General features: G+C 36.6%; 1 protein-coding gene and 1 pseudogene across 1 annotated transcript in view; one reads left to right on the top strand and one right to left on the bottom strand.

The window, feature by feature from the left end:
- Positions 1–963: 963 nt before the first annotated feature.
- The window catches only part of XKR9 (XK related 9), a 45451-nt gene continuing 34417 nt past the window's right edge, over positions 964–11997 (bottom strand). The window contains exons 3-4 of the mRNA XM_004449638.5: positions 10703–10923; positions 964–1716 (exon numbers count right to left, since the gene is read on the bottom strand). Coding sequence (XP_004449695.1) covers positions 1031–1716; positions 10703–10923 — 907 coding nt within the window. The 3' untranslated portion in view covers positions 964–1030. The remainder of the gene's footprint in view (positions 1717–10702; positions 10924–11997) is intronic.
- LOC101413261 (voltage-dependent anion-selective channel protein 2 pseudogene) lies at positions 7855–8727 on the top strand (annotated as a pseudogene).

Raw genomic sequence — 11997 nt, 5'->3', positions numbered from 1 at the left:
AGACCCACAGGTTCTATGGTCATGGCAGATGGAGTTCACTGCCATGTCAGTTGGCCCTTCTCTGGAGTTGGTGTTTCTGCGTGATGGAGCTGGACTCAGATGGGATCTCTTTTCACAAGCCTTTCCTGCTACTTTACTGGAATTGTAGTTGGTGCTGGGGTTTAAGATATATCTAGGGGATCTGAATCTCTGGACTGACAATATGATAGCCAGGCCCTGAGCCTCAACAGACTTCAGCTCCTACACTCTGGTTTATTGGACTTACCCCACTCAGCTAACATGGAGTTGAAGAATGTCAACCACCACACCATGGAGCCTAGAGTGCCTATAACTGAAAGCAGGAGGATTGCATTCAGTATCCATGTGGAATCTAAGCCCCCTCTTGACATAGATGTAGAATGGACACAACCAAGCCAAGGTCCACAGGAAGGAGGAATACAGTAAGGATTAGAGTGAACTTAATGATATTCTATTCATGAACTATTGTGGTTAGTAATCGAGAAAATGTGGCATTGGTGTGGAAAAAGTGGCCATGGTTGCTGCTGGGTGCGGGGAATGGGAGGAGGAGATGAGATGAGGAGGCATTTTCAGGACTTGGTGTTGTCCTAGGTAGTGCTGCAGGGACAATTACCGGACACTGTAGATCCTCCCATGGCCCACTGGATGGAACATGGGAGAGTATGGGCTATGATGTGGACCATTGACCATGAGGTGCAGCTATGCCCAGAGATGTACTGACCAAATACAATGGATGTGTCATGATGATGGGGGAGAGTGTTGCTGTGGGGGGAGTGGTGGGGTGGGGGTGGTGGGGGTGAATGGGGACCTTATATTTTTTTAATGTAATATATTTTTTATTAATTTTAAAAAAACAAATGAGAAGTTAATTTAAATAATAAAAGTATTATAATCTCTCACATTCACACAGTACCAAAACTGATCTGAAAAATAAGACAAAACATATGCACACAAATTTTTCTTTACTAACAATTGAAACACAAAATAAGAAAACATTTCATAACTGTATAGCTTATTCCATTAGGAAATACCTCATTCTACAATCTCTTTGAACTGGTTTTCCATCAACTTCATCAGGTAGGAAATACCTCATTCTACAATCTCTTTGAACTGATTTTCCATCAACCTCATCAGGTTTCTTGTCTTCACTTATATTTGGGTGAAAATTCCCATAATAAACAATAAGAAAAATGATTCCAAGGAAAAGACTAAGAGCTATAGTGATATTGACCACAATAAGATAGTCTGAATTGAAAATCGGGGGTGGACAGACCCAAAACACAATCACTAGCCCCAATGTGACCAGTACCCTTACAGTATAATAACAAGACATTGGACATTTGGTATTCTGTCCCTTAATATTAAAAAATGTAAAGACAAGAATGAATCCAACAACAATCCTGTATAAGAATTCCATACTCATGGAAGAACAAAAGTGAGTCTGATTTTTAAAAGCCCACATTATACCTAAAAACCAAAGAAATAAGAACAAAAATAAAGCAATCTTAACATTTAAGAGTAGTAGAAGTACCCCACTCAGCATCCAAGACAATAAGGTAAACAATTTGTAACAGAAGTATGCAAATTTGGGACAGAGCCCACTGAGACGATTTTTATCAGGTAAGGATTTCCTCAAAGCTATTTGATAATCAACAGTCGACCAAGAAATAGCACAGCAAGAGACCACGATGGCTGCATCTACAAAACAAAAAATTAAAAGAATATATTGTTATAGGAATAATAGCAATATTAAATATACTACATGCCAGATATGCCATACCTTTATATAAACACCCACAAACAGGTGTGAAGTACTTTACATACTAAACTCATCTAATCATCTGAGATAGGTATTAATGCTCCTATATTACTTATGAGGGAACTGAGGCTTGGAGAAGATACAGCGCTTGATCCAAGTCCCACAACTAGCAAATGGCAGGACTGGGATATGAACCTAAATCTGCCTGATTCCAAAGTTGGCATACTTAACCACTATATTAGACTGCTTTATAATGATTTTGAATAAATTCATTAGACAAATATTTATTGAGCAATTGGTGTAGTGGATATTAGATGCTCTAAGAGTTAAGAAACTGTAGTTCCAGTCCCAGCTTTTTCCAGTAATATTGGCTTTGACTTTGGGCATATAAGTAATTCACTAAGAGACAGCATCATAAAATATGTATACAGAGAGATGCTGAACAGAAATTTAAACAAAAGTATGAATTATCAACAGGCTCAGTTTCCCATATTCCAAGACAAAGGTCAAATGAACAAATAATTTCTAAAACTTACAGATTTTCTACAGTTTTGATATCTTTACTCCATTTTTGCCCAAAAAGTAACAGAACAATGCGTTCATTACCACTTTAGAAAGTTAAATCATTAGCACCACTGTCAAATGCTGTAGACTTTTATAAAAGTGAACACAATTATTAGAGAATTAGAAAGAGCTTAGAACAGAATACAAAGGGATAGTCTTTTCCACTGAACTTCATCAGAGGTTTGTAGTATATGATAAAAATGCAGACTTAGGCGGCAGACTCGGTCCAGTGGTTAGGGCATCTGTCTACCACATGGGAGATCCGCGGTTCAAACCCCGGGCCTCCTTGACCCGTGTGGAGCTGGCCCATGCACAGTGCTGATGCACACAAGGAGTGCCCTGCCACGCAGGGGTGTCCCCCGCATAGGGGAGCCCCATGCGCAAGGAGTGTGCCCCGTAAGGAGAGCCGCCCAGCGCGAAAGAAAGTGCAGCCTGCCCAGGAATGGTGCCATACACACGGAGAACTGACACAAGATGATGCAACAAAAAGAAACACAGATTCCCGTGCTGCTGACAACAACAGAAGTGGACAAAGAAGATGCAGCAAATAGACACAGAGAACAGACAATCTGAGGGGGGGGGGGGCAGAGAAATAAATAAATAAATAAATCTTTTTTTAAAAATGCAGACTTAAGGTAGATTAATCTGTTAATAAGCATTATGGGGACAGGATTTTATATCAATGCCTTTGACCACTTTACTAGTTGGATTTCTTAATTTCCTTTCTTCATTAATATTTGAATTAAAGCATCACTTTCCCCTACATTTCCCTGTGATGTCTTTTTTACAATTGGCTGTAATTTTTACTAAGATAATACATACATGTAATTTTTAGAAGTCAAAAAAGTACTATAAGAGCTTATAAGAAAAACTTTATTACCCTACTCTACCCATCCTCACCCCTCAGTAACACAGCCCCAGAAGAAATCCCTTTCAACTCTTATCAGCTTTTTTTCTGGCATTTGCCCCCATATTTCTGAATAAAAACACATATCCTTCTATTTCTCAGCTTATATGTTTTAGACATGGTCTAGTGATCTCTTATTAAGGCAGAGGAAATTTTAGAAGATGACATACACCCTCCTTCCATTTTCCTCTCCCTCCATCCACCCAAAAGAGTAACATCACAATTTATAGTAAAATCAATATTCACCATTTACCTTATTATAACTGTATGATTACAGCATTTTTTATTGCTCAGCCAAGTACTATTCTGTTACATTTCCTTTCTTATCCAGCTTTTAATTTTTCCTAGAGTTAACCATTTCCTTATTTCCTTACTTGCTTAGTTTTTCATGACTCTATATCTATTTCTGAACAAATTGTTCAAAATAATTATAAAACTACTCTGGAAGTCATATATATCAGTCCTTTGCTGGGTTGTTTTTTGTTTGGTTGGTTTTTGGGGTTTTTTTTTGGTGAGGGGTTGTGTTTTACGTTTTATTTGATTTACTTTGGATCGGGGGATACTATCTTCCTGCTCTAAGCTAGTTGATTGCAAGGTTTGCTTCCTGTCTTCCTTTTACTTCTCTTCTCTGTGGACTTCCTGTTTCCTGGTTCTCATATCTTCTTTCGTTATTCTCATGTTCCAAACAAGCATTCTCTAGGAGCTCCCTGAGAAAAGCTGCAGAGAGCTAAATTTTTTGAGACCATGTACGTCTCAAACGGTCTTTAATTTACCATCATTCTTGATACACAGTTTTTCATTTTGGGGGGGTTTTAGGAGGTACCCGGAATTGAGCCCAGAACCTCCTATGTGGGAAGCAGGTATTCAGCCACTGGGCTACATCTGCTCCCCACATAGTTTTGCTAGAAATATAATTCAAAGTTTAAAAAGGCTTTCCATTGAAACACTGAAGTCATTGTTTCAACGTGCTATGGTTAAGAATTACAATGTCATTCACTCTATCTTTGGTGTGGTCTTTTCTTACCTTTATCTTTGATTTTCTGAAATGCTATAATGATGAAACATGGTATGAGCCATGTTTCTTCACTCTGTCAACCTAATAGCCCCCGTCCTTCAATGATAAGCTTTATTTTTATTCTTTGGTGGTTTCCCTAGAAATCACAATATGCATAGTAAATGTATCAAAGTTGAGACAAATCAACATTGTTACCCCCGAAATGGATTTATCATGAAAGTAGTGAAGCTTAAATTTCAGGTACCTTCCATTGCCCAGGCTCCTTCCAAGGCCTGACAAGGCCCTAACAATGTATCCACCTAGTCCTATGTTTTTGTAAAATTTGCAAAAATAAGATATTTTAATTGCAGTTAACTTTCCTATCTTTCTACACCTACTTGCCTCTACTACATTTTCCCTTGATGTATTAAAGCACCTGTAGGCCTTGTGGGGAGTTAGCTAAAGGGAAATACAACTGAGAATACAGTTAGTTTAGGTTTAATAGGATACATTTGCAAAGTCTGCTTGAATAATTAAGATTAGTAATGGGCAGAGCTAGGATTCTCATGCAGATTGCTGGATCTTATTCACTACATTGCCTTTTACATAAGAATGCCATCAACAGGCCTTTTATTTCTTAACATTAGGGCATGCTGGTCTATACTCAGTCAGTTGATACTATTGGTTTGACACTATTTTTCATTTCTTCCTTACCTACCTGCTTCCAACATATTTGTCCTGATCATAATTACTGCCCTACATGCACACTACACTCTGTCCAAATGGGATTCTTTGTCTCTGACAAACCATACTTTTGCTTATAAAATTTCCTGCAGTCTGAAATGATCTTGTCCAATCACATCTATACAAAAACTTAGTTACTTTCTGATTTAATACTAACTGCTGAGTTCAGTAAAAAAAAAAGAAAGAAAGAAAAAAAAGCATAAAACTCCCAATATGCACTAAGTGAGAAACTGACAAGCTAGTTAATATGTTATCAATTCAATCAATAAAATTAGTCACTTTATTTTTTTTTAATCCTGAAATTTCATAGCAGGTATTGAAGAAATTAGTTGAGGTTTTCCCAAATTTTACAACAATCCAAAAAATATACATGATATTGTCAATAATAAGTTGTGAAGTTGAAAAAAACTTTTTTAAATTAAAAATTTCCCCATATTATAAAATTGTTGATAAATCAAGAGCCATAATATGCAGCCAAATTTTAAGAAAATAATATTAAAATAATAAAAAATAGATTACTCTCCTGTCAGCTGTGAAATTTTGGGTGTTTGACAGCTTTCTTATATCTGTAAATTGCAATGATTTATTCTCTTAAAATACTTACTTTCATACCCAATTTTGTTTCATATTATATTATTTTTCTTACACAGGGTCTCTGCAAATGCTTTAGTGTTAAATCCAAAAAGACCTGAATTGAACACCTCTACTTTACCTTTCTCTTGGAATATACAAGGAATTTAAAGACATTAACTCCATTCATGTCTCACCATATTTTCATTCTAGGTTCATTTTAGATTTATCTACATCTTTACTACTTTCTTTGCTCTTTATTCCTTCTATCTCAGAACACTTTAGTTCTGTCTGAAATAGATTCTCTGGAATTTTCTTTAGTTATGATATGCCATGGTGTGGATTTTTTTAGTTTGCTTCTGAATGATGGGCTTCTTGAATTTGTGAGTAGGTGTTTTTCCTCAGTTCCAAAATTTTCAGCCATTAACTTTTCAAATATTGCCTCTACCCCATTCTTTTTCTCCCTTCCTTCGGGGACTCTGCTGAAATGTATATTAGACCTTTTCATCATGTCTCTCTCTCTCGTTCTTTTTTTTTTTTTTTTTTGAGGTGGTACTGGGGAATGAACTTGGGACCTCATACATGGGAAGCAGGCACTCAACCACTGAGCTACACCTAGCCCCCTTCCATGTCTCTTAATATATCTTTTATGTTGTACCATCTCTTTGTCTCCTGAGGCTATAATCTAGGTAATTTCTCCTGCCCTATCATTCCATTGTGTCTAATTTGCTAATTTTCTAATTTTAATTCTTGAATTTTTTCATTTCTTTTCAAATACAAAGTCATTTTTATTGTTTCCTCCTCCATATTTTCAAGGTTATCATTTATTTTTTTAAATGTAACAGGATGTTTGTTGTACTCTGCCTCTGGTAATTTCCAATATATAAAGACTTGAGTTTTTTCCTCTTTGATTCTGCTGGTTCTTACTCATGATGCCTTATTTCTTTTGGTACTATCAACTACTGTAAACCCTTCGTTTTCCTTAGGAAAACAATTTTGAAAATTATTTGAGGCCTAGGAGAAGGCAGATTCCTCTAGGGAGGATTTGTACCTGCTTCTGACAGACACCTAGGGGCACTATTGATCTGGGAACACTTTAAGCTATATTCACAGATTGGCTTTTGTTAGTTAATTTGTTTGGATGGCTTTCTGCTTTTGTTTTTTATTTTTTGAACTAGTCAAAGGATGTGAATTTTGATTGCAAATTTTATGGTTATAAATTCTCAGGGAAGGGAAACGGACTTTGGCCCAGTGGTTAGGGCGTCCGTCTACCATATGGGAGGTCCGCGGTTCAAACCCCGGGCCTCCTTGACCCGTGTGGAGCTGGCCATGCGCAGCGCTGATGCGCGCAAGGAGTGCCGTGCCACGCAAGGGTGTCCCCCGCGTGGGGGAGCCCCACGCGCAAGGAGTGCGCCCGTGAGGAAAGCCGCCCAGCGTGAAAAGAAGTGCAGCCTGCCCAGGAATGGCGCCGCCCACACTTCCCGTGCCGCTGATGACAACAGAAGCGGACAAAGAAACAAGATGCAGCAAATAGACACCAAGAACAGACAACCAGGGGAGGGGGGGAAATTAAAATAAGTAAAAAAAAAAAAAAAAAATCTTTAAAAAAAAAAAAAAATTCTCAGGGAAATTTTTCCCTACACTACTCAGCATCAAGCAACATTGTTTGCATCTTCTGGAAGTGGGAAGTGAGGTAGGCAACTTCACTCCTCCCAGAGGAAGGCATCCTTTGAGTCCTAGCTTTATGGGATTAGGATTTACTATCAGACATGCCTCTTTATAAGGACCCTGAGCTTTGTTTTCTGTCTTTCACACCACCGTCAAACTGTGGCTTTTGTTTATAAGATTCAACAAAAACTCTCAAGATATAAATGTCTTCATTCTGAGTTTCTCCTTTCATTCATTTTCTGGCCTGTTGTATATTGCCAGATATTTGATGCTTTTTGAAAGACTTCAAAATATTTTATCAAATATCTTTAGATAGTTTCAGTGGGAGGGTTGATTTGAATAATTTAGCCTTTCAGTGGAAGGCTGATTCGAATAGCCTAAGTTTTCTATCTGCTTTCCATCTTCTAAATTTTTGTTATTTCTAATCTGTTATTCTACTATGATTCTCTTTGCCCTTGTGGATTTGTATTCTTTTCACTCCTTTATTCTTTTTAGCATAATTTCAGAAAGCAGCAGAAATAAGAGTGTGTTCTGGATCCCTATCTTGAACAAGCAGCTTCAGCTACAAACAGAGCTGCAGCAGCAGCCACACTCAGGAGACACCAGTTCACCCCTTCCCATGGCCTTGCAATGGTGACCTACAGGCAAAGCTGCATATGGCCAATGTATATTCCTCCATCATATGCTGACCTTGGCAAAGCTTCCAGAAATATTTTCAACAAAGGATTTGATTTTGGTCTGGTGAACCTGGATGTGAAAACGAAGTCATGCAGTTGCATGGAATTCTCAACATCTGGGTCATCTAATACAGACACTGATGAAGTTACTGGGACCTTGGAGACCAAATACAAATGGTGTGAGTATGGTCTCACTTTCACAGAAAAATGGAACACTGGGAACACTCTGGGAACAGAAGTCACAATAGAAGACCAGATTTCTCAAGATTTGAAACTAACATTTGATATCACCCTCTCACCAAACATGGGAAAGAAAGTGGTAAAATCAAGTCTTCTTACAAGAGGGAGTGTATAAACCTCAGTTATGATATTGACTTTGATTTTGTCAGACCTGCAATCCGTGGTTCAGCTGTCTTTGGTTATGAGGACTGGCTTGCTAGTTACCAGATGACCTTTGACAGTGCCAAATCAAAGGTGACAAGGAATAATTTTGCAGTGAGCTCTAGGACTGGAGACTTCCAGCTACGCACTAACGTCAATGAGGGACAGAATTTGGAGGATCAATTTATCAGAAAGTATGTGACGTTCTTGACACTTCAGTAAACCTTCCTTATACATCAGGAACCAACTGCGCTCATATTGGCAATGCAGCTAAATATCAGTTGGATCCCACTGCTTCTATTTCTACAAAAGTCAACAAGTCTAGTTTAATTGAAGTGGGCTACACTTCGACTCTGAGGCATGGTGTGACACGCTCTCTGTTCTGGTAGATAGGAAGAGCATTAATGCTGGAGGCCACAAACTTGCCCTGGAGTTGGAGGCTTAATCTAGCTAAAGAAACCTCTGGGAATGGATATCAGAAGATGTGACCTTAATATATTTCCTTTTTGACCAGCAGGCCTCCTCCTCCTCCCCCCGGAAGGTGATCAAAACAAAGGATGATCTAAACAAGAGCTGTATGTCAAATATTTACACAGTTACTTGTTAGCTGATTTCTAGTTGAATTGGTTATGTAGCTAATAATACTGCCAACATGCAGTAACCTATACATTATTTAAATGTATTTTATGTATTACATATATTATGTATTTAATGTATTATTATAGAATAATGTATTATTCTATAATGAAATAGAACTTTATGAAAAGTGAAAAAATAGAATATGTTCTGCTTACTAAAGTGCTTCTACATAAACTTTATTTTTTTAACATTTTGAGTTTTTTTTCTGATTGTCAAAACAACAGATGGTTATTATAGAAAATTCAGAAATTCAGAAAGCAAAAAGAAGATGAAAAAATTCATAATCCTACTACTCCAAAGCAACAAGAGTTAACATTTTGGCATATTTTCTTTGAGATATTTTTCTATAAAATAATTATTTTTTATCCTCAAAATTATGCTGGTAGAAAATTTTACAAACTTCATTCTATTTAAATTTTATTATATAATTACATTCCTGTATCATTAAAACTTCTGTAGTGACTACGTAACATTTCCTCCTAACAGTCTACAGTAATTTATTTGCCAATTCTTCTACTATTATATTAAATAATTAAATTATTTCTCATTTTTATATTTTTAATTAACATGCCTCAATTTCTTATTTTAGGAAGAACTATAAGGCTAAGGATAGAACCATAACATAAACATAACTCTTAGTGGATCTCTATAAGGTCTGAAAGTGGTTCCAAATGCCATATAGGACTCAGAATCATTAATAGATGCATTATAATACAGGTTATAATCTCTAATGTTGAACTTCTAACTTGAGTAACTATATGATACAGAACATTTAAGTCCTAACTCATGATTTGCATAAGGAGGAAAAAAGAGACCTCACACACAGTAAGTTCATCTCAGTATCTTACTATCAGGGTAAAGGTAAAAATATTAGAAAGGCAAAGCCTAAGAGGTTTATGGGATATTGGGAAAGGGAAACTGGGAGGATAAGCTGATCTCACAGGTGAGTCCAGCACAGTGGGAACTCCAGGAAAGAAGACAATCTGCTCCTCTGAAATAAATCCAAGTCTGCATGAAACCCTAGTCAGTAATAAAAATTGGGATTATGATGATTTCTTAAACCTCAAATTAAATACCTATTAAAAGATTTTAAAAGAATAATGGAAATACTAAACTGTACTAAAGAATGATCAATTTACCTTAATAAGGAAATCTGCTATAAACAAGCAAATTTGTTGGCCAACTAGAATACATTCACCAGTTAGCTTGCATTTACACTTTCACCTGTGAATTTGCCCTATGGATATACTTCACACATGTAAAATGTTGCATGTATAAGATTATTCATTGCAGCACTTTTGCAATAATAAGATATTAGAAACAACCTAGATGTAAATAGGAGGTTCATTAAATAAGTTATAGTACAAAAAATATTTGCAATGCCATGCACAAAAATGCATGCAAGAATTCTCAAGGTACTGAGATGGGTAGATCAAGAAAACCTACTAAGTGAAAAATGCAAAGACAGTTTTTACATTATGTTACCACAGGTATAAAAGAAAAAAGAGAAATAAGAATATATATATTTTTTAAATATTTGAAAGGATCAACAAAGAACTGACAAAGATAATAGTTTCCTGTTGAGGAAGATGAAGAAAGGGGAGGAAGGAAGGGGTGGGAGAATATAACTTTTTATACTTTTTGATATTTGAACCATAAGACTATACTTGCATTTTTTAAAGAAAAACAATTTAAAAATCCTAACAGCCACTACTAAGTTTTGACTTTAAGATCTCACTGGCATTCATCTAATATAGAGTGTTAAGAAAAGAAAGACTTACATTGACTGAAATTTGCTTGACCATGCTCCATAAAGATGTACAGCTGAAGAACAAGTTGTGGGCAGCCTTCCAGGTAGGTCTCAAATAACCTGAGCATACTCAAATCAGTCACTCCATCTATAACTTCTTTATATGGATCAATTTGCTCTTCCATGATGTTATTAGTTTTGTTGCTATATTTGAAAGTCACACAGTAACCCTTTTTCAAGGCAAGCCAATACCTGTAAAGTAAACATGAACATTTATCTTCAGTAATAGATCCTTTATAACATGTATGGGGGAACAGAATCATGTCCCCCACAAAAGACATGTTCAGGTCCCAACTCCGGGCCCTGTGGGTATAAACCCATTTTGTAAATAGGACCTTTGAAGATTTTATTTGTTCAGGTGTCCCCAAACTGAACAAGAGTGGGCCTTAATGAATATGGCCAAAGTGTTCATAAGCAAAGGAAATTAGAAATGAAAAGAAAAGTCATGGGAAGAGCAAGAAGCTGAAAGTCAACTGACCCTGATAGAAAAAGATGCTGCATATTCATTGTCACGTGATGGAAAAGTTAAGGGACCCCAAAGATTGCCTGCTGACCAGAAGATACCAAATCCAGGAAGATGCAAGCTAGCCTCTGAAACCATGAGCCAATAAATTCCAGTTGTTAAGCCAACCCATTGTATGGAATATTTTAGCATTCAGAAAACTAAAACATGTATTTTAATATACATGATTTTGAAAAAAGCAATATGTATTTAAGAAGAATTTTTCCACAAATTTGCTCAACTACAGAATAATCTAAATTTTGTGAACATCTCATGGTGGCTTTACTGAGATTCAGACTCCATAAACTTTTACCACATGTTCTGCATGCCAATTCTGTGCTAGGCCTGTTAAGCATACATGATCTCATTTCATTTCATCTTCACAGTAATTATGGGAGAGGAATTGGTGAATTATTCCCATTTCACAGATGGACAAACTATCTGTGAACAAGTAGAGTGATTTGCTAAAAATTACACAGACAGTACAGGAGAGACTAGGTGCAAACCCAGATCTTACGATTCCAAGTCTTAACCATTACTTTCTCAAAGGCAAACTGCTACTTTCGCTTCATGCAATTTCTCTACATACAACACACATGCATGTTTTCATGATAATGTCAAGGCTGAAGAAGAGATTGAATCCTTTTTCAATCTAATTCAGTAAATAATGAACCAGTACTTACAAGGTACTAGACCTTTTAACCATTATCATCCCAGAAAAGATATAAAACTTCAAGGACATCTACAAACATCTCTGCTTAGGC

This window comes from Dasypus novemcinctus, chromosome 14 (genome assembly GCF_030445035.2).
Source record: "Dasypus novemcinctus isolate mDasNov1 chromosome 14, mDasNov1.1.hap2, whole genome shotgun sequence".
Taxonomy (NCBI): Eukaryota; Metazoa; Chordata; class Mammalia; order Cingulata; family Dasypodidae; genus Dasypus; species Dasypus novemcinctus.
Note: the sequence above shows the minus strand (reverse complement) of the source record. Positions and strands in the feature narration are given on the sequence as shown.